Genomic DNA, 23,850 nt, shown 5'->3' with positions numbered 1-23,850 from the left:
AAAAACATTGAACCAATTATGCATAAACTAAAAACTTAAACAAATAAATCGCAGTTGTATATAAATGTTGTAACTTATTTTTTTCACTTTCTTTACGCTTTTACACTTCATTTCAATAATAATAATTAAAACAAAATTGTTAATTGAAAAACAAATGTAAAAAATCGTTTCAGGTAAAACTGGTAGCTAAATCCTACTTGCTCCATTTTTTTTCTTTTGCTTTTTTTGTTTGTTTTCATTCCATTTCATTTTTTTTCGTTTCATTTGTTTCTTAACAATTCTTAATAATAGTTAAACAAATTTTCTTAGCATTTTTTTCTTTTGTTTTTAGTGGTTGCCTCTTTCTTTACATGTTTTTTATTTTGTTTATATTTTCAGATATTTTCCAAAGAATTTGTAATATATTTTTTTTTGCTCTCGGGTTTCATATTTTCTGATTCTGGTCAATAAATTTGTTGTGTATGTGTATTTGTGTGTGTGTGTGCTTCATTTTGTATGCATTTTTCGTACAAAACATACTACGCCCAGGCTCTATAAAATCACAGTTATATCTCGGTTATCATATTATCACTCAAGCAGAACATATACAAAAAATCGGCACGATTTATCAACATCTGCTCTCTCCTTATATGTTTCTTAGCTGGATTTGGGGGAAGTGGTTAATGGTTGTGTTTGTGTTTCTGGTCGTGGTCTTGATCGGGGTGGTATTTGTGGTGGGGTATCCAATTTGTTTGGGTTTGGTTATCATTTTGAGTGGCATCTACATCAAAGAACATCAAAGTTTTTAATTCTAAATTCTTTCTTAATAGACTAAACTTGATGGGCGGTTCAATAGTTATATTTGGCATGATCTCTAAGATGATTTACGCAACTCCTCGAGTCCACCGTTTGGTAAACCGCCACGCATGTTCTCCAGAACTTTGTTCACAAAATCAGTTGAACCGCCTGCCACACGTATGCCTGCTGCAAAAAAGGATAATAAATTTGAATTAGCTACATTATCCAAGTGGTTCTGTGCGAATGAGTTACATACTTGAGGCTGTGGTGTAAATGCGTGTAATTTGTTGATCCACCTCCTCCGTGGATTCACCCATACTGTGAGTCCGATGCTTAAGAGCCAAGGCCTGCTTTAGCTCAGCAATGCCATTGATGAGACGCTCTAGAAAAGGTAATGAGTAAAATGTGTGAAATTAGTTTGACTTAATCAATCTTGTTTTCTTTTTTGAACTTACTATGTTCAATTTCCAGTCCATATAGCTTTATCTTGTTGGCCTCATGCTGGGCTTTCTTCTTCAGACGACAAGCACGCGATGCCAGCTTATTCTTCTCCTTGCGAGATTTGGGGCGTACATTGAAGGGCAATTCGGAGACGGGAGTCATGTCATTGATGGTGCGACTCAGTTTGTCCAGCTCTTTGCCAATATTATGCAGTTTTCGGGCATTGGGAGTCAAATCATTGCCATCACCTTTTCGGGCTTTGCCGCTATGCTGCAAATGGAAAATAAGTTCAAATTATTTGGCAAATCTAATTAAATATTTTCAATTTTGTGCTTACTTTGTACACTTTGATGCCGCGCACAGAACAGGTGGGGCTAAACACTGGATCCGTGACTTCGTTGAGAACATGAGGATCCTCAAGTTTCGACGAGTTGAAGACCAACTTTTTGCCCTTTGGTCCCTTGGCCTGGACATTGTATTGCCAAAAGAAACGCTCTTTACCCTTGCTCGAGGACAACTGATTTGGTGTCGAGGTGCGTGTCTCATCCTCATCGCCAGATCCACCATTGTCGCTGCTGAAATCGTCATAGTTGTCGCTATTCTCACTTGAATTATCGTCGTCATCGTCCTGAGAGAAATCAATGCCATCCGGTGAGAGGACACTGCCCGTACTCAACGATGAGAAACTCTCGGCCTCGGCCAGCGAGCCAGTCGATAGTAAATGCTGACGCGGTTCACGCCGCATCCAGATATGCTCCAGTCCCAAATGTGTGGGTGCCGAGCTGCTCAAGCGACTCAGCTGTGAGCTTTCGGCTGTTCCATGTATAGCAAAGGATTTGCGTGCCACCTGAGAGCCACTGGGTGTGGTGATCAAAGGACCTGTACTATTGGCCGAAGCGGCACTGCCAAAGCCACTGCTACCGCCGGGACTCAGAGCGGCTGTCTGTTGACTGCGATCTCCTGGCGGCGATGGTGAGGACATGCCTCCAGCCATGGGTGGGTAACCTTTCTTTATCAATTCCTGCATATTACGCGATTTGACCATTTGATATTGAGAGCGATTGGCATGTGGCGGCGGTGGTGGTGGTGTGGTCAAGGGAGATTGCGAGGGCGAGAAACTGTTGGAAGCCAGTGAGGCTGGCTTTTGGGGTGTACTGTGATAGATCTCATAGGGACTAGTGGAGGAACTACTTGATTGGGTCTGTTGCTGCTGCTGCTGATTGAGTGTAAGTAGCGTCTGCAAGTGGGGCAGGCTGCCACTCTGTTGTTGTTGTTGTTGTTGTTGCTGCTGCTGCTGCTGTTGTTGTTGTTGCTGTTGTTGTTGTTGTTGAAGCAACTCCATGGGCAATGAATCATGTGTTCCATCTGGCTGCGATCCTCCTTGCGGCGATAGCAAGAAATTAACATTCTGCGATACAGTCGTAGCCGGCAATAGATCCTCAATATTACCAATAACATCAAGAAAATCTCCACCATTCAGATCAGCCAATTCGGCTGCCTGAATCTCGGCCTTATCGTTGGGAAATATATAATCGTCATCAAGACTAAATGGCTCCGGTTTGGTATAGACAATGGCACTGCTTATATCACTCCACATGGCATTCGAATTGGGTGTCATCTCGTAGAGCAATTCATTGGACATTAACGATTGATCCCCACTAAGACCACCCACAACACTCAGGCTCAATGTGGAGCTTATATCGGGATTGAAATAGGCTCCACCTCCAGGTGTTCCGGGATCATTTGAATTCGCCGTATTGCCATTATAAAGTTGATTATTCAATGGTGAGGCAACACTCAGGCTAACATCTTGCAACAGAGTGGGCGACAGTGAGGCATCTAAGGCATCCAAACCAAAATCAGAGAGTTCACCCAAGGGCATGGACTGCTGTTGCGTATGATGATGCAGTTGATCCTGTTGTTGGTGCTGCTGCTGCTGCTGCTGATGCTGCGACGAATGTTGTTGCTGTTGGTGGGTCATTATGCTATTGGGCAATGAATGTATCAATGGACTCGTATGATGATAAGTTGGATGACTTTGATTTGGATTATTACTACGTGGTATGGTTATGGCCGTTGTACTGAGCATCACATTTGAGGAATTATTATTAATATTGTTGTTGCTGCTGCTGCTGCTTATGCTGCTACTAATATTTCCATAGCCCGTATTAATGGTCAATGTGGGCAGGGCCGCACCCACAACACTCGATCCCAACGTATATAAATCGTATTTCAATGTATTACTGCTGCTATTCGATCCAGTGTCAAAGAACTCCGATGACATGGGATACATTTGATTCTCTGTCATTGCAAAAAACGTGTGTAATTTATATTGCCACTGCCACCAAATTTCCAAAATGGAAGGGGGAAGGGGATTGATGGGGCACAGGTGGCCCAAACAGGCCCACCGAACGCTTTAACTGCGTTCAATTCAGTGTTTAGTTCACCTTCAGGTTCAGGCTGTAAAGAGACATAGAGAACGAAAGAGAGCACTTAGTAAGTTGAGCATGAATTTGTGCCAAAGTTAATTAACCAACAGAACATTAAAAATTTAAATTTAATATACTGGAAACGCAGACAGACAACCTTGGAATAACTCAACTGCCCCCCGCAAAACCCCCGATGCAGCCCCTCCCATCCTCGTTCCTTATCGTAGTTGTAATTCTAGATTGAAGCTTACAACAAGGTCCACCCCAAAAACTATAATAAAAGTCTAGCTACAGAGATATTCTCCCTCACCATACTCAACCCCTCCCCTCACCCTGTCCCATCTAACCATATCTATATCCATATATGAATATATGTTAATATGCTTTCTGTTAGCTTATATTGATATGTATATGCAACTGTTTGTTATCCACATTGTTGAAGGCGGAACTACTTAGAGCTAACCATAAAATACACTGCAAGAAAAACTATGTAACATTTTTAGTTAGTACAAAAACTAAAGTAAAGAATACTTAAGTTCTCTGAATTTTTTTAATTTTATAGTACAAAAAGTTGAAAGATTTCCGCCATTTATTTTTATGTTTTCGTAATTTGTTGCATATATTTAGGCGTCTTTTCAATGTGTTTCAAATCTTTACTATAATTTTGCATGTCAATGATAGCTAATGATTATATAAATAATTCTTGTTAAATCATTTAAAGCTATATCTATTTTAATACTCATATGAATTGAGCAATTCAATATCTTCTGTTTTTCTCCCTGTGTAAATCTGTTTATATCTGTCCATTCAATTAGTCTTGGGTGTAATATATATTTATGATTGATGGCTTATGTTTCTAATTGAACACGTGCTTTTATCTGATCGCAAAAGAATAAGGAATTTCTAAGTATTGTACATAAATAATAAAAATATGTGATTTTTATCCCAACTTCTGTGACTTGCTACAATGTCTAACACTCTTAAAAACCTGATGAGCAACTTTCGTTTTGTAGCGCAAAAGATATTGTAAGATTAGCACAATCTCATCATCACCTGATACATATGTACATATATATGTATATATTTCAAGGTATATTTAGACAGAATTTGCAAAAATCTGAAAGCATACTTAACTCTAGATACCATTTTGGTTTGGTTTGTTATTGCCAATTTCTTGTTTATTTTGTGTTTATCATTGTTGTTTTCTTTTTAGTTTCTGCCATTGTCATGTTTTGATGTGATAGGCAGCTAAAGTCCATAACCCACCCCCCCTTCGACCCATTTGATTCATCATACTCTACTTAAAAAACACTTTCAAAACAATAACATGAAAGAATATTTAGCAAAAACGACTTTTGGGTTCCCTACATTAAGTACTAATGAGTCAAATTAGAATTAGTATTAGTAATGGACGTCACTAAATTCTTCGAAAGTTATGTTGTCTAACTTTTCAAAAGTCTACACAGATCTCAAAAGAACCAAACTGAATGTAACTCTTGAAAATCCAATCCAATTACAGGGGGCAAATGCTACCACTGCAAATAGATGAAGAATAACAAAATACTAGACCAAAAATATGCGCAAATTAATGGTTTTTCGGCTAGATTTTAGGTTAGCCTATTTTGCTTTTACTGGATGCTAAAACAATTTCTCTGGGATTCAATAATAAATATTAATTAGTTTGTTTACATCGAAAAGAGTGAAAGAAAAAGAAATTTTTGCTTGAAATTTTATAGACATAATTTGTTGCCTCCTTGCTACATATGAGAAATGCATCTAGTATATTAAGAAATTTTTTGATACGACGCATTATGGAAAAAACCAAGAAACAAGAACAAATTCACATACAAAAATACAATTTCAAGGAAGAAAAACCTTGATATTAATATAGTATACATATGTACATATGTATAAATGTAGATATGTACACTTATTTGGGTTATTAGAAAGGCCAAAGATAAGCTGAAAATAAAGATAAGGGGTTCAACCCTTTATAAGAATAAGCTACTATAATTTTCAAAGTAAATAAATGCTCCATGGGGACACTATTAAAATTCTTATCAAAAAGATTTATTTATAATAAAAGAAACTGTTTTTGAATTATTGTTAATATTTGAAAGAAATGCATATTCGAAATTGTTTAATAAAAAAGTTAGAAATGCGAGAAATCAAATGTTGTTAACAAGTTAATAATTAGAGACATGATTACAAATGTCAAGAGTTTAGATTTTCATCTTCTACAAGATTAGAAAACTTTTCATTGTCATTTTCTTTATAAAAATTCAACTTTAAACCTTGAAGGCTTATTAAATAGGTTCTATTACATTGTAACTCATTGACTTTCTCGTGTGCTTATCAGACTACAAAACGATAAGCCAACAGCCTCTGATAATATTCGGATTACAAGGAAAAATTGTAATGCTCGTGTGTCCCCCCCTGTCGCTCATCCACTTAAAACTAACCACAATTCTGAAGGTTAGACACGAGAAGGGGGCAGCATCGGGGGCACAAAAAAAAACCAAATAAAACAAATTCTATATATAAGTGATATAGTTGTTTCACTAGTTTCTTTACATTGTTGCTATTTCCTTTTCAAATTGTTTAATATTCGTCAAAGGTAGCTGAACGCTTTGAAGGCCAAACAAAACTACGCCCCTCACCCTCCCCCAACACACAAACACAAACACCAACACAAACACACACATAGACAACCCTCTTAAACAAGAATTTGTATATAGGAAAGAAACAGAAAGAAAAAAAACAAACAATGGGAGCCTATGTACTAAAATAGAGATAATACATAGAGAATAAAAAATAGAATTTATTACAAATTCGTTGCCGAAAAATGAAAAAAAAAAAAAAACTTAAGTGGAATTGTATGAAAAAGAAGGCAAACATTTTAATTAGATTGTCGATGGAGCGAGGCGAAGGAGAAGAGAAGAGAAGACGAGACCAGAAGAAGAGACAAACACACACACACAGTCAAAAAGTTAATGAGCGGGCACAAATGTTTGCTGTCGATATTTGTGTGTTTATATATGTTTGTGTGAGTGTGTGAGTAGTGGGTAGAACATCTGATTCAAAACATATGATAAGACAGACCAGAACCAGACGATCGAACAAATGCGTGAACTTTGCTAAATAAATTGTTATATACCGACAAATAAATGAATTTCTAAATATAATTTCTAAATCTTTAACTTAACCTAACAAAATATATCATTCAAAATTGATGAAAAGTCAAATGTTTAAGCCAAAATGTGAAATTTGAAATTCCACCTTTCCACTCAGGTGACAACCGTGTGTCGATGTGTGTGCACGTGAAAAAGCGTTTCAGTTAACAAAGGTTAAAGTACATTGTCGCTCTAAAGAGGCATGACCAATTCAAAAAGCTGGACAACCTGACGTATGATTAATATATACCTATATGGCAAATTTATATTTCAAATCAATTTTTAGCACATGGGCCACACACAGAGAGGAGAGAGTGAAAGAGACCAGGAAAGAGAGAGCGATAAACAAATGGCAACAATTTCAACAGACGATGAAATAATGCATAAAGGGTAAAAAATAACAAATAACAATTATAGGCGAAAACAAAAACAGTTATCAAACAACAAAGAATACAGAAGATGAGAGCGAGGGAGACAGAGAAAGGGGAAGTGAGAAGAAAAATGTTAACCAAAAAGGAAAAACTCAAGGTCAAAACTGTTTATTTTTTATATTTTGTTTTGAATTTATTATTTATCACAGTTTGGCTTTTGTTTTACACACACACACACACACACTCACACACAGTCAAGAGTTGTAAACAACTAAAAAGAGAAGAGCTTGTAAAAGCTTTTGAGAGCGTGGGCGCTCACACTATCTCTCTCTCTCTCTCGCTGTTGTCTTTCCCATTCCATATGGCGAGTCTGCGCTCTCTTCTGAGTAACATATGTTTTTTCCCTCTGTTTGCTTTTGTCGCCATTTTCGTAGACTTTATAGATATACTTTTCATATATACATTTCTATATATGTATATTTGTGTGTTAATGTGTGGTTTGTATATATTAAATATAGTATTTGTATTTTATGGTATATAATGAGAGCTTTTTTTCATAGCTTTGCCTGACTGACTGGTTTCTGTTGTTGACATGACGATGCGGGGTAAGTGGGTTTCAAAGTGGTGAAGGAAGCTTTTACATTTCGCCAGAATTTATACTAGAAGTGGCAAGACTATGAATGTGTGTGTGTGTGTGTGTGTAGAAACATTTCTACATTCATTTGTATAGGAGAATTTCATGTGCTTGTTGATTGCGCTACGCGTGTAGGGCACTCTTTAAGGCATATTTGCACGATTGTGAAACATGAGACTATGACAAAAGGAAATTACAAATTTTACATTCAGAAAAGTAGGAAGTTAATAAAAAATAATTCTAGATCAAAGTGCAAACATTTCATAATACCTTAAACATATTTATAATAAAGGCTAAAACTAAAAGGCCTTATAAAAAGATGTATTAATATTAAAAGCTTTATTTTAGAATTAGAAAATTTGTTTAGTTTTTCTGGCCAACATTTCCCTCTAAGCACTTTAGAACTGTGGGTGTAAGTACTTTATCTATTTCTTTTTTGGGCCCTCATGTTGTATGAGTAATATTATTGCGGGTTTATGTCATTTGCTTTATTTTTACACAATACTTTAATACTGATGACAACAAAGAATTAGGTTAAAATATATATGACCAAATTACCTCTTCATATTCACTAAGCTAAACTAACTTTGTTTTGATATTCATAAAGTTCAAGTTGCGTAAATCACATCGGAACTAAAACACGCTTTTGTCACTATCACTAAATTCATTCCAAAGACCAGCAGTCAGCCAGAGAGAAAGAGAGAGAGAGAGAGAGGAAAAGCGAGAGAGGTTTTAAATTAAAGCAGAGACTAAGTCAAAACAAAAAATGGTTACCCACAGAACTTCCGTTCCGTATTATCAATGGGTCAGTGGCAGTGGTCAATGCCTGCGCCTGCATTAAAGCTAGATCTATCCCCTTTCTGCCCTGCCTCACTTTATCTCTCACTCTGTCTCTCCCTCTCTATTTCTCTCTGTTATATTCACAGTTTTTTAGTTGTCACATGTTCGAACTTTTTTCCTATTTTTTTGTGAACTTTTTCTTTGTTTTGCATTTTAAATGCAAGTCACTTTTGCTTTTGAGTTCTTTGTCTGCGATTTGTATACCCTGCACACTCATAACATGAAATGGCACATATTGAGGTGATCAAAAATACACAAATATATTTTCTAAATTTATCGGCATATTAGTTACTACATTCAGCATGTCACATTTCGGGTTCAAAAGTTTACAAAGCTTAGTTGGGATAAGATTATGGCAAAGAATAAACAAAATAAAGTTGTTTATTCAAATAAGAAACCATTTTTCTGAGTTTTTTAACAATTATAATATAATTGGTTATTGTTTTCAATTTTCCATTCATTTATTCAAACCATATAAAGGATTTTGGCTGACAAAAACGAAACTCAAACTATTTTAAGTTGAATATGTAATTTTATTATATTTTTTTGTTGAAAAAGAAATCATTTTCAACAATTTCTACATTCTCTTTAAAGTAATATGTTGATAATTTACTCAGTCTAGTAATTCTTAGTTATAAACCCAGTTTTAACTTTAGTTTACAGACTTTCTTTAGAGGGTATCTTAAAAGTCGGCAAGTTAACTTCATATTTTGCTTTGAAATCTACTTGAAACACGCAACATTCATTCGCGTTTGCCCACCTACACAGTTAAATAAATTTATGTTGAGGTAGCCCCACATGGTACATCCAAGTGCAAGTTCTTCCCATCGATGATATGGTTTATTTTTAGTGTCCTCGTTTTCCGCAGGTCAAAAAATAGAACACACAGAACACAAAACAACACGAATTGAGGATTACACACAGGCGGAAAGTTGGGGGGAGATTTGGGTTTATAGTTTTCGTATTAATATATAAACATATATATATAGGTACCCCGGAATGTGTAGCATAGCATAGCAAGTAGCTGTCTATTGATGATATAACAAACGTTTTGTCGCGTTTTCGTTTCGTTTCGTTTTGTTTTGTTGTGTTTTCTTTTATTTATTTTGTTGTTGAACTTATTATACAAACACTACACAGCTGACGTAAATTGTAAATTCTAAAAATTGTTGTAGACGCGTATAATCAATTTAACCATTTAACATTTTGTGTGTGCAGGTAACAAAGGAATCAAACTAGCTTTAAGACTATAATATTATAATACTTAAAAAAGAAATTCAATTAAATTTTCCCAACATAATGTTGCAATATCCTTCGTTTTGTAATCCTTTTTCGACATTTCTTCGACACACTTTTCTTCTTTTCTATAAACTGTTGTTTTACTTGAAAATCAAGTAAAATAGTTTCCTGAGAAAAATTGTTTCGCAAAACCTGGCAAAATATTAATTCTAAGAATGGAAATTTCTTTTATAGATCACGTGTTTATAGCCACAGATATGAGAGAATATATACATATATCAATATGTATATGGTATGGTTCTCTCTCATTCCAATGAAATAGCAAAATGGAAAATGTTTGCTCTGCCCGCTGGTTTCGCTAATAGATAAATAATTAAAATCAATTTATATTGATTTAGCGATACAAAGAGAAATTAGCACAAATCGATGATGCTGAGAAATGTTAAACAAACCTCAAAACGAACCTTGAATAGAAATCGTGACTGAATATATATATATACACAGACTAAAGGGATATATGTATGTAAAAATACGTAAGTAATATCTGAGACTGAGAACTGAGGAGGAGGCGGTTCAAACACGTGAGTCTAACTGCAATAACTTATCATCCAGACACTCTCTAGAGACGTCTGGTTTACATTGCTCCCTCACCACCCTCACGCCCCCCCTCTTGCTCTTCTAACAGCTGTCGTTTCCATTCCAAATATCCCGCTATGTCGTCCCCTTATCAGCTTCCAGCCGCGTGCCAGCTCCAGCAGCGACGCAGCTGATAAGTACTTTGACTGCCTCCTCTCCACTGGGTCACTTTGCGAATCGTATACGAATCGTATATATATATATACTTATATATATTCTAACTGCCACCACAACATTGTCAGGCCATATTCAAAATGAAACGGAAAAAGAGAGAGAGACGAGTACGCGATGAGTGAGAAAAGTATGGAGGAAGAAACTTATCTTATCACAGAACCAAATAAACCTCCCACTCCAAAACAGAACAAAAATAATAAGAATACATACATATATGTATATGTAATGCATATCTCAAGATGGAAAAACTATGTTTAAATATTTGCACAGAAAATTAACATGGAAATCAACAAATTGTAGCTATAAGTAAAAGACTTGAAAGAATTTTGAAACGTTTAAATTTTGCATAGAAAGATATAGAGAGAAAGAGAGAGAGAGGAAAGAATAAAAACAAATTGGAAAGAAATTCTTTCGAAAAGAAAAGCAAACAAGTTTGCTGCTTGTGGGCTGTAAAAATCTGTGAGAAATCTTCTTCTACCTCCTTCAACAAAGAAAGTTGAAGGCCAAACGACAGCGAAAAAGCAATGACCGTATATAGAATATATAGAGGAATATTCTGTATAATATACCAATACTATATACATACATATATAGAATTTGTTAAACAAATCAATTGACAGACACATTTAAAACTATATTGTGTTTGTCTATCTCTCTCTCACACATATATCTCAAACTGTAGCATCAAGAGCAAAGAGCAAAACAAAAAATGATGCAATTTACTTATAATATTGATCATCACAACAACAAAAAAAACCAAACAAAACAAAACAAAATAAATCCAAATTGCCTGCAAAATTATTCAATTCAAATCAATTTATTTACAATATTTATATATATATATTTGCTTATTCACTATCTTAACTAGTTGGATTATTAATCGAATATTCTTGTTTTGTCAAACTTGATTAGATAAATCGAAGTGAGGTTCTTGTTTTTTGTTTTTATTTTTTACTCCGTCCCATGATTCATGATAAGAACTGGTAGTACGGGTCCAATGGAATGGCAATCAAAATGAAAAATGTGTTAAGTTTTACAGATTCGCTACAAATTGTTTATTTTGTATATAGTACAATGACGGACGATGACAATTATTAATTATTACCCAATTTATTTATATGAAACGATGTTTTTTATTATTGAAATATAGCAAGCACGTTTATTTTTTTACCCTAATGATTCAAGAACGATTTGTATCATGCATATTATGATATTGCAGTCGGTTTAAGGGGACAAAAAATGTTGCTAATAGTTGTAAAACTCAAGAAAGACAATTTTTCTGCCATTAATCCTCACATTTGTTGAGCTCGAAGTCTCGAAGAAAAACTACCTAAATGAATTGTAAAAAATATTCAATCTTCATTCACAGTTCATTGAACTTTGCTTTTAAATCTTGTCATCTTATAGATTGGAAATATAATTATCTTGATTTCAATTCTTAAAATATTCGCTTTTTCGGCTTTATATGAGATATGGCAGATAAAAAGCAGACAGAAATATTAAAATACACATTTGGCTTTCAATTAATAAAAACACAAATTAAATCATGTTAACAAAGCATGTAAGTTTAAATAGCCTTATTCCAAAATACATAATATATTTGAAATTCTCATATTAATCAGCTTTTTTCTTAATTTTTGTTGAAATGCAATTAATTGTTTAAATGCTTTGGTCAGACATAATAATCATAATTATTTTCCCAACAGCCGTTAAAATTGCATACTTAAATGGGTTTTTCTAGCTTCTCTTATCGTTTTGCCACACTTGTTGAGTCATTTATACATATATGTTTATATGTATATGTATTTATAGACATATATATATATATGTATAAGTATGTATAATATGAGAGGGCGTAATTCTATATACAAGAAATAACCAAAATCCAGTTGAATGTAAACCAATTAACTCAATCAGTAGTCATTTTCATTCTCTCTTTTTCTCTCTCACTCTATCGCTCTCGCTCTCACTGTCGCTCTTTTTGTTCTGGCACTCGTTTAAGTCTCTCCACATGTCGTATAAGTAATGTGGCGCCTAAAGCAAACGAAGCGAATTGAGCCTAAGACGATGTCGACTATCCAAAGCTGTCGTTTGACAAACAAAACAAAACTAGCTCTGACAGATTCGAGGTGGGCATTGGGAGAGTGAGGAAGGGGATACACACATATATATACATACATATATGCTATCTGGTATTTGCCCAACATATGGCCTAGGCTCGATATACTTCTACTCGGTTGGGTTTTGTCTTTTCACACACATTTCTTGATATTCCACACACATCGAAAAAAAACTTTCAACCTTGAATTTTCGCACTGACACTGAACTCTCCTTCTTCTTCTTCTTCTCTTCTACACACACACAAACACGAAATACAAAAAGCGCTAAAAATTCAAATTGAAATCAAATTCAATTAAATTTTTGCTACTTTTTCTTTACATTTTTTGTTTGTGTTTGCACAAATGTGAAAGAAATAAAAACAAAGGAAGTTCCCAAATCAAATATTTCGTTTTTTTTGCTGATTTTGTCAAAAGTTTCGAGTTCAGTTTACAAAATTCTAGTTTAGTTTCATAAAAATTCACTTTAGAATCCAGAATGTTATGTGTATTTTGCTTATTTCAGTACTTATCATTTTAGTGTATTTGAAAGTTGGCTATTCTTTTTCTCTTATAGATTAATGTGTGATGTTGAAGCTTCGCATAACCAAATGACCAACAGGAAATGCTCAAGTTATTGGGCTTCAGTTTTAATAGCCTAGGCCTCGATGCATAAATAAATCTCGAAATGTTTATGGGCTTATGTTCCACGATGCCCTAATAATAATATGATGCTCTCTAACTCTATCCCCTTCCCTCTTCATTAGTTTCAGATTACAACAAACTTCATTTTCGTTGCTTGTTGGTTTGCCGAGGGGAGAGTGGGGAATTGATTTATATGATTAGAAGAGATCAGAAGCCAAGAGTTACATATGTTGAAAAGTTTTCTATTCTAATTGGTATTGTCATAAATTATCCACATGAAGATATCTGTCGGATAGAGCGATTGGTGTTGAGAACAAAAGATTTATGTTATTTACAATTTTGAAAAAGGCCCAAGTGGTCCATATCTTCATAAATCAGTTTTTTTTAAAATGATTTTATAACTTTTAAAACTCGCCAAAATCAGTGTTAAGTATAAAATAAGCGCAAAATCTGCTTTTATTATTTTATTAAGGATGAAATATGTATAAAATGTTTCTTAAACAAAACAATTAAACCAATTTGGAACATTATTATAAATTTTAATCTTTTGCTAACAAAAAAAAAAAAACGAAAACGAAATCTCTGCATGTTCAAACGTTTGTTGTTTTTATTCGTTTTTTTTTTTTTTTTTGTTTATTATTTTCTTTTTCAAAAGAGCACCCCATAAATCTAGGAGAAATTGTTAATGTTTATTTTTGCATTTTGTTTAAACATTCTTGTAAGGGGGGAATACCAACCTGAATATTTTCCAAATTTCCAATGTTTATATATATCAAAATATATGTATGAAACCATATAAATGTAATTAACACAAACAATTTCAATTAATTGTTGCTTCAAGATTGAAGAAAATGGAATATCGTTAATATTTGCGATGTGTTGACGACTTCCGTAAACTTTTCTTAAAATACACAAATTTGTTTAAACATTTTTCTTCTTGAATTGTTGGTATTTTTTTTCACCTTATTTTTGGTTTTTTTTTTTTATTATTAATTATTATGCATGGGCATGCTCAATTAAATATATGTAAATTTTATTATTGTTGCTGCTGCTCGGTTGGTATTTGTTTTTGTTGTTGTTCATTTAACTAGGTCACACACATGTGTGTGTGTGTGTGCATGTGGCGATTAAAAACAGCAATTTATTTATGTATAATGAATGACCAACCAACAAAAAACCAAAACTAAAAAAAAACACCACACAAAATCAACTCGAAGAGAAAGAAACACTTTTTGTTTAAACTTTTGTTGGCTCTTTTCGCATAATCTTATCAGTTGAATTGAATTAAAAATTTTGTTGATGTAGATACTTTTTGTTAAATATATATTTTTTCACACTTTTAACACTTGAACACTTTGCATTGTAGGTTTTTTTTTTCTTTTTGTTTGAAACATTTAAATTTTCATGCTCATTTTACACAATTTCTTGGTTGTTGTTGTTTTGTTTTCTTTTGAATTTAAGGCAAAAATTTACAACAATTTTGTGGTCAATTTTGTTGTCAATTTTGGTGTTTCAAATGGATTTGCCCGATTCCGTTAGCGTGAGATCGTTTTTTGGTAGCGATCCAAGCAGCTGAGATTGTGGCGAACAACTGATTGGCTGTGAGTGGAGCTCAAGCAGCAGCAGCAGCAGAGGCAGAGAGATAGAGAGCGCGAGCTTTTGTTTGTGTTTTTGTTTTTCGTATGGAGGGGGTTGGGGGTTTGGGGTTGTTGGTAGTCGCTTTTGTCTCTCTCCGCGTTTGGCGGCTGTTTTTACTAAGAATTTTTGTATTCTTTTTTTTGTGTACGATTTTTGTGGGCAAATTCCAGCGTTGTGTGTGATTTTTTATATATTTTTGTTTTAAATTTTTTTTGTTTCTTGCTTTATTTATTTATGCAAATTATGTGTTTGAGTTGTTTTATTGATTTGCCAAACTAGTTCGGGCAGACAGACAATTGGAGATTGAGTTTTGGGTTTAAATAAATGCCACCAAATTAGTTGAGGAAGCAGCACATACATATACATATGTTATATACATATATGTATATAATATTGAGATGAAAGCAATTGGTTTATTTTTGTTTTTAATTACTTGCTAATTAAATTATATCAATGCATTTTATTTACAAACATATAATCCTCTTTCTATCCCGCTTGCTCCTTCTTGTTTTATTTTGATTATCACACTCTACACGAATGTTGAATTGTAAGAAACACGCGATGAGGGGGAAGTTTCTTCTTCTTTTTTCGCTTTATTCTCTTTTGTGGTGTTTTCTCGTGAAACGTTCTTGACCGATTGACGATTGATAAAAAGTTTACAAAGCTCAGTCACAAAAACATCAGCAAAAGCTCGCTGGCACTCTCCGTTGCTCTCTCTCTGTCTCTCGTTTGTTCCCCAACTGTCCCATTCTCCACCCCCTGTTGCTCCACTAAGCGCGCATGTGCTCTCACCCTTTATCAGGGCCGGCATCGCGGCAAAGGCAAGGGGCCAACTCGACTATGGCTACATTTCTTCAAATTTGGACAACTTTGCATTTCTTCGTTTTCTTCTATTTCGAAATCATTTTATGAACAAATGTAATAATCGATTAAAATATCTAAATTCAATTAGATTTAATTTGGGGCCCATAACTTGAATTTACTAAATCCGCTTCTGGTTATATACTAACCGCGGTTTCTGTCTGTTGCTTCTTTCACTTCCACTTTTCCATTTTGGTTTTGGGTTCTTGGGCTAAAGTATGATGATGGAAGGGATGAGGAGTAGTGAGAGGTGTAGAAGAGTTGGGGGAGCTTGGGTACAGTCTGTCGGCTTTGTTGTTGTTGTTATTGTTTTGATTATTAAATAAATTCATTTACAAAAGCTTTTAGCTATCTCTCTCCCTCATTTGGTGTCTCTTTCACACTGTCTCCCGCTTTGCGGTCTGCCCACTCGTTTTGTTTTTGACGTCACTTTTGTTGTTTACTTCTGGCGAGGGGGCGGCGAAGGCGTGTTATTTCTTCTTGTTTTTTTTTATTATTTTCTTGCTTATTCGCTTGTTTTGTTATTTATTTTCCCTCTCTATCGTTGTTGTTTTGTTCTTGTTGTTGTTTTTTCCTTTCTTTTTTTATGCAAATTTTGTTTTTGTTATGAAATTGTCTGGCCGATTTGGATTCTGATTTGATTTTTAGTGCAAAAATAAACTTGTTTACAACACTGAATCAAATACTATATCTTTTCAAAATATATATGTAGGTACCATATACTTTATACGAAAAAGACTAAAAATACGATTTTTAAAAAATGCAATTTTTGCTGACATTACAAGAAATTGGTTGGTCAATCAACATATGATTTATGTATGGATAGATATAAGCAAAAATGAATATTAACAAATTTCCAATTACAAATATCTTCCATAAATAGACGATTGGTATTCAAATTTCAAACAAAAAGAGTTTGAATCATGCCATCGTGTGTGGCAGCCTTTTCATACAAATAGAAAACTTATAGAGTATAATATAAACGTCATATACTTTAATTAAGTATGACATTATATTCTCTTTTCCTTTTGCTTTTTGTATAATTCGTTCTATATTCCTTTGAATACATTCAATTTAGCTGATGCAATATGCAAAAAATAAGATGTAATGAGAAAAAATTAAACAGAAATATAAAGAAATGAGAATATTATTGAAATATCAAGTTTCAATTTTAAGTTTCATAATACTAGTACTTGAAAAATGTACAAATAATCTGATAAAGTCTGATTTTGATGAAATTGATTTATTAAGTCTGATTTTGTCAACGATTTTGTGCTATTTCTAGTTCAAGTTGATAATTTCGTTTGGAATCATTTCTCAAGTGTCCATTTAATAGGCAATAATAATAATAAATATTTTAAGTAGGTACCAAACCAAGTAATTCAAATTACTAAGAGAGAGGGAGAGAGGGGGGGACAACCAATTTGCCCTCAATGAAATTCAGTTGCCTACGACAACACTTGAAACTGATGAAAATGAGTAGAAGCAACATGGCAACAACAACAACAACAATAGAAACGAAGTATGTACGAATTGAGAGGAAAATCACAACGACAACGACGAGGACACGAGTTGAGTGTGTCCTTGAGTAAGAAATTGCGACACGAAAACATGAAAACAGTGAGCAAAGCACTTTCCAGTCAATACGCAAGGATATGTACGCAGGAACGCATGACTGTCAAGGACATAAGAGTGGGCGCCGGCATCCTGAGTATTTACAAAATATTTTTCCATACACCTACCACCCACCTAAACCAACACACACACTCACACACATGTCAGCGCCTACACATTATTGTTGTGGGCGTGACAGTGACAAGCAAAAAGCAACAGCAGCTCGAATTTCCATTTCCAATTTCGCATTTTCTACCCACTGTCACTCTCGCTTTCTTTTTTTTTCTTTTTTGTTCTCTTTGGGGAAAGCAAGTTCATGGCAGGCCAAAACAAGCTTTAAGGACCTTGAAAATTTTCCCATTTCTTCATTGCTTTTGTGTGTTGCCTACTTATGGGCGTTGGCGTCCTCGTCTCGAGCCGATTTCTCATTAATTATGCGGAGGCGCGAAATTTTTGGGGCAAGCTAATTAAAAATGCTAAAGGCATTTGACGCCAAGCATAAATATTTTTTAATTAAGTCATCTTTCGATTTAAGGTTCTAGAATAATTTGTCAGGGTATGCAAACTTCGTTCTTTAATCCTTAAGCTATTTTGTTGTTCTTCTTGTTTTGTTGTCCTCGCCTATTTTTGTTTTTATTATGAATAAACAGAAGGACAACAAATATCCTAGCCGCAGACTGTTAATGCCTGACAAGGACACGTGGGTCTGGACACCCACATGATGAGTAAGACGCGAAGCATGGGAGGCTCCAACTCTCCCCCATGTCCCACAATTTGTTGAAGGCTTCTTCACCCTTGCAGCATAATTTCTGCGTCGCAATTTTTCAATATGTCAGCTCCACCATCAAGGACCAACCCCAAATGGGGCGAATTTCATGCCAAGGGGGTGTGGCATACGAATTTTTCCCTTAAGCGTTCCCTCGGGCATGGATGAGTATCGATCTGTTTATGTTTTATTGAATACAAGTTTCCTAAATTGGCAATAGTTTTCAGAAATGGAAAACTATTTCCAACAATTATGTTAGTTTCTGAATGAAAATTATAACTATCAGCAAAACAAAAATATTTACCTATATTTGACCCCAAAAACAACGTTATTTGGTTAAGTCTGATTTTCTTTGGACAAGAAAATATTGTTGGTGTTGAAATTATTTTCTTATTCCGGTTTGTTTTTAATAAATTTTTTTATAAATAAAGGCAGGCAACTGCCATGCACTCAGCATGTGATAAAAACCCATTTAGCAATTTGCTAGACTCACATATAAACAAAAAATTTCCTCCCCTTTTTTCCGCCCTCTCGTTATTTTCTTTTTTTTTTATTATTATATTCCTGCTGATTCGTAAGCTAAAACGTTCATTGGCCCCGGCAGCGGACGACAAAAGCAAAAAAACCAAGAAAAAAACCCACATTATAGGTCTCTGATAAAAAAAAGAAAAGAAAAAGAAACCAACGAAAAATATCCAACAAAATATTCTTCAACAACTAAGCAATTTTCTATAAGAGCCAATGACTCTTTGTTTTTGTTTTCGAATTGTATTTTTCACAACCACAACAAATCTAACCAGCTAACACGCTCCATCAAGTCAAGTTCAGGGCCAATGGGCAAACTGTTTTGGGTTGAAAACAAACCAAGCGAGCAATCAACCAAAAATTTAACTATACCAAAAATGTTTGTTTGTAACGACTTGAAATGTACTCTAAATGAAACTTTTGATAATATTAAAGCCTTCTTATAAAGTCATATATGGAAAAAGAAGAAACAAAAGATTATGATGATAAGACTATCTACATATTTATTCTATATATTATCTAAATGACCTTCAAAGAAGTTCTTTATAAATTATATTTTGGATTCAGAAACCTTATTGGTTAAAGACATTATTTTTTTACATTGGCAATATACCCAACTGTGTAGTTATAGGGTATTCAAGACTCAATACATACGTATGTATATGCTTATAGTATATATTGATGATGATTAAGTTTGTTGATTCTTTAACTTACCTATGCTTAGTGATAATTTCTCCAGTCAGTGATTAAGTGTAGACATTTTCTTTAGCTTTGTTTTTGAGAAGAAATAAAAAAACAATTTAACAACCTGTAAATGTAATAAAATTAAAATTCAACTATTATTCTCAAGTAAAAATAAGGAAAAATCTTAATAATTTGCTTAGCTACTGCATGGAAACGAGACATTTGTGAGTATGTATGGCCAGACTATACAAATATATATATCTATTCGGTTCACTGATTGCAGACATTGGCAATAGTATTTAGTTTTTATATACATATGTCTATATATCTAAGAATAAGTACAGATGTTTGACAATGCGGAAATGGTTGAAAATTATAACAAATCCAAAGAGAAATAAAGACAAAGAGATATATAGTCTATATATATATATATATGAATATATTGTAATGCAGATGTAGATATACAAGTTCTGTATATGCAGTTTTGGTGCAACAAAGCAAAGAAACACACATGGATCGTATAAATATATATTTATATATATACATATATATATATAGCAGATATCTGTCCGAGTTGATGTAATTAATGTATATCACATGGGACTACCGACAAGTTAAAAAGACATGGAAAACTTACTCCTTCTTCTTTTTTTTGGCTGGACCAAAGAGTGCGATTCGAGATGAGGCGAAGGGGGAAACGATAGCGAAACGAAATGCGATTAACGAAAAGTTAAACAAAGCGTAGACGGAAAATCTTTGGAAAATTTTTAGAACAAAAACCAAAAACAAAAAAACCGTATTTTAGTCAATGCTTCAATGACTTTTTATCTTATTCGCTCTCTATCTTCTTATCTAAGGATTAAATGGGAACACACACAATAACAAACAAACAATACGTGAAGAACGCGAATGAGTTTAAAAGGGATAACCGACGCGACGCGAATAGAGAATAAGGGAAGCTAAAAAGGAGCCGGAACCGGAGCTGTTGCCAACACACACAACCGACCTGTCCGAATTGCACTCGATAACTGTGTCAGCGTTCAGCGGCGGAATGCCTCGAGAGTCTCATCAGTCTCTCCGAGATGTGCTCTCCGATTGGATTCTTCAGAAAGGTTTCCTTTTGGGCCAAAAAACCACCACCACGCGAGTTGCGGGAGAGAGAGAGGACATTCATGCATCCTGGTAAAAGACGCTAGATAAACCAAGAAGAACCCAAACAAAACATAAGAGAGAAACTAACCCTGAGCATATCCTTGCGAAATTGTTTTTTTCTTTTCTCCCCCTCATTCTCCTCGACAATTTAACTTTCTGTGTTTGGCCAGCAAACATCGCGGGGTGGAAAGCGCCGGCGGCATACAAAAAGAGGAAAGGTTTCCTTTTTCTATCAATGAATCGCATGAATGTGAGAGCGAGTAAATGTGAGTTTTCCTTCACCCCACAAAACGAAAAGAAAATAACTACATTTATAGTAAATTAAAGATGTCAAGCAAAAAAAAAGTACAGTAAATCTTGCAAACTTTATGAGTGGGTGAGAATAAAGTTAAGTTAATTTTCAAGGGGATCCCTTATTCAGGATATAAACTATACATTAAGTGCATTAAAATGTCTAAATATGAGAACCGCTTTAAATGTTCTATAATTGACTTTTATGAATACAAATCAAAACATTTTATAAAACACAAAAAAATATAAAGATTTTAGCTCATAAAACCTTTATCTGAGGCTCAACTTTAATTTCTTTTAGAGCACTTTAAAGCTTATGTCAATAGTCTAAGAGTTGTTTTATGGTCTAATTAATATAGTTTTTCCCAAAACACACTGAAAACATAACAAAGCAATACTAAATCCAATCCTAGTTAATCTAAGAGATTATGTACTAATGTTTTATGGTAAACTCCATAACTTCCGACACATACCATAAAAGCAAAAACTTTGACGAAAAGAAGAGAAAAAGCTGATCAGCTTTAGAATTCTCATGATGTCTAGCCCGTGTTTGGGCCTTGAATGAATCGAAGCCATTGTTCTTTCTGTTCCCCTCTCCATCCATAGAATATGTTCCGCTGCTTACAGAACTTGTAAAGGCAAGAACAATGGCTAAGAAGAGGGCAGAGAAGACGACCCGTTGCCCTAGATAAGCATGAAAAGCATCCTCAAAGATCCCGCGAGCTACTGTTGTTGCTGGGGATTACTTTTTTTTATTATTATTTTTTTCGATTTCAATTTCCAGTTTGTTGAACACAAAAGCCCAAGCATAAAAATATTAACTTTTTCTATGAAAAGAAGCGAAGAAGGGATGAGACCCGTAACAAGACAATAAAATATATATGTAGGTATATATATATCCAGATGTAGCTACTTTTTACCTATACCGGATTTGCTCAAGGTACATGTTACTCACTTTTATGTTTTTCCAATTTTTCACAGTTCCGATATTTTGTTAGTTCTTAGGTGCTCCTCCCCTCCCTACCTCTTTCCTTGGACAAAAGCAATTCATTTCAATAGAAATGTAAATAAGAAATTTTCATAATAATTGAAATGAGTTTTTCTTTTTTTCGCTTTCACCTCAACAGGAAAGTGGTTGATCGCAACTTACCCCATTGAAAGAAAAGGAAAATTGCATGCGGCAACCCACAGTTAAGTATGTAATTTTCTATGCAGATTTTGGCCGTGACATCGATGATTTATAAACTGTTTTTAATCGTCACATCGTAAATATATAGTATAATAAGTACAGCTCCCGCTGTTATATAGAAACCTTTGCTCAATCGAATTAACGATGCATAAATAATTAAGTTTTAAAGACCGTAAAAAATTCAAACTTCTTAAAGTGTTTAGAAATTCAAGTATTTTTAATGTGGCGTCAACTGTACTTTTGGACTGTTTGTAACAACAGTTGCAAGTACGTAAGTATGTACTAAGTTTAATCCTTGAAGGTTCTTTTGCTACTAGTTGTGACGTTAAGATGGTAGTTTTTGTGGGAAAACTGGAACGTTAATTGCTTTTATATCAAAGAATTACTCTTATACAAGTATGTCTCCAAAATTAGTTGAAGTAACTTTGGACAACTGTCCGAGTTTATGAACACTATGTTTTGTATATATATTTAAATCAAAGAAAAGTTTGTAGTTAGTTAGTTTAATTTGTTGAGTTTTAAGATAAAATACTATTTTCCCCTCTCTTTTTCTCTATGTGGGACTTTACAAATATTTTAAGACTCTTAAGTTAAGACTATATTTTAAAAAAAAAATGTTGTTCAACGTGTTATTTATTGAAAAAAATTGGTATATAATCTAAAATCACAAAAAGGTATAAATTAAACCGTTTACAAATTGAAAACTACATCCATTAAAGCTTCTAATCGACTTTTTCAGTCGGTTTTGGCTAAAACTAAAATTTGTACAATTTTTTTGACCACAGATTAGAATTCCTTGTATAAGATTACCATTAAAAAGTCACATTGCACCCTAAAATCGAAAATTATTACAACTAATTGATAAAGGAAACTTATTATGAAAACTATTAAGTTTTTATTTATCTTTAAATTGATCAATTAAATGTTCCATGGCAGTTATAAAATTTCATTAAATTCTTAAAATAAACCTCAACTTTACTAAAAAACCTAACTTCCAATCCTTTTTTTACAAGTTTAACACGATCTTAAAAGTAGGATAAGAAAGAGACGATTTAAGAAAGAAATGAAGAAATCAACAAAACAAATTATTAAAACCTATGAAAATTTGTAAAAAAAAAAAAAAAAGGAATTTTTAAAATAATCTGAAAGCTTTCACGAATTTTGAGTTATTTGCCTCAATTTATTAGTCATTTTTCATGAGTTACTTTTGACTCTACTTGATGCTTTGAACCTTGCGTAACCCTCCTCCTTTCTTGCCTCTTGCCAGTTCTTGACATTGTCATAATAAGCTTGTAATTATCCAAATGAAAAAATAGGAAAACAAATTAATGATGGTTTCTCTGGAGAGAGAAAATTTTCTGCTTTAAAAAAAAAATTGATGAATTAACCCAAATTTCCGGTGTGTCAATGGCTCAAGGGCATTTTCCCTTTGAACCTAACACTTTCTTCTTATTTTTCTTTTGTATCTCAACCAGTTTCAAAAAGGATCTCTAAGGATTTGGATTTGGTAATTTGCACGTGAGCTGAAATTAGCTAAGAGCGAAAACTGGTTTTCAGGACCTTTTTGTGCCTTTTACTTCTGGTTTTCCTAGCGGGGCGCTTTCCTTTGTTCTAACAATAAGTAAAACCAGTGCAGAAGCTAGGAAAAACAGATGTCGTGGATAAATTATGAAAA

General features: G+C 33.9%; 1 protein-coding gene across 2 annotated transcripts; it reads right to left on the bottom strand.

Moving 5' to 3' along the window:
- Positions 1 to 781: 781 nt before the first annotated feature.
- Positions 782 to 19,667, bottom strand: LOC6650010 (protein CREBRF homolog). 2 transcript variants are annotated; one of them, XM_023180822.2, is made up of 5 exons: positions 19,574 to 19,667; positions 1,556 to 3,678; positions 1,233 to 1,488; positions 1,034 to 1,159; positions 782 to 963 (listed from the first exon to the last, which is right to left on the bottom strand). In XM_023180822.2, exons 2-5 carry the CDS (start codon positions 3,524 to 3,526, stop codon positions 854 to 856), a joined length of 2,463 nt encoding a protein of 820 aa, XP_023036590.1. In that variant the 5' UTR covers positions 3,527 to 3,678; positions 19,574 to 19,667; the 3' UTR covers positions 782 to 853. The 2 variants fall into 2 exon arrangements, with proteins under 2 accessions (XP_023036590.1, XP_023036591.1); XM_023180823.2 differs by having other exon boundaries at positions 782 to 960.
- Between the last annotated feature and the right edge of the window lie 4,183 nt (positions 19,668 to 23,850).

This window comes from Drosophila willistoni, chromosome 3R (assembly GCF_018902025.1).
Source record: "Drosophila willistoni isolate 14030-0811.24 chromosome 3R, UCI_dwil_1.1, whole genome shotgun sequence".
NCBI lineage: Eukaryota > Metazoa > Arthropoda > Insecta > Diptera > Drosophilidae > Drosophila > Drosophila willistoni.
Note: the sequence above shows the minus strand (reverse complement) of the source record. Positions and strands in the feature narration are given on the sequence as shown.

Bases quoted from the DNA above. Each gene is read 5' to 3' on its own strand.
- LOC6650010 (XM_023180822.2), bottom strand. From the start codon at position 3,526: ATGACAGAGAATCAAATGTATCCCATGTCATCGGAGTTCTTTGACACT. The intron at 1,489-1,555 runs GTAAGCACAAAA...TTCCATTTGCAG, and splicing joins GCGGCATCAAAGTGTACAAA to CATAGCGGCAAAGCCCGAAA. The intron at 1,160-1,232 runs GTAAGTTCAAAA...TACCTTTTCTAG, and splicing joins TGGACTGGAAATTGAACATA to AGCGTCTCATCAATGGCATT.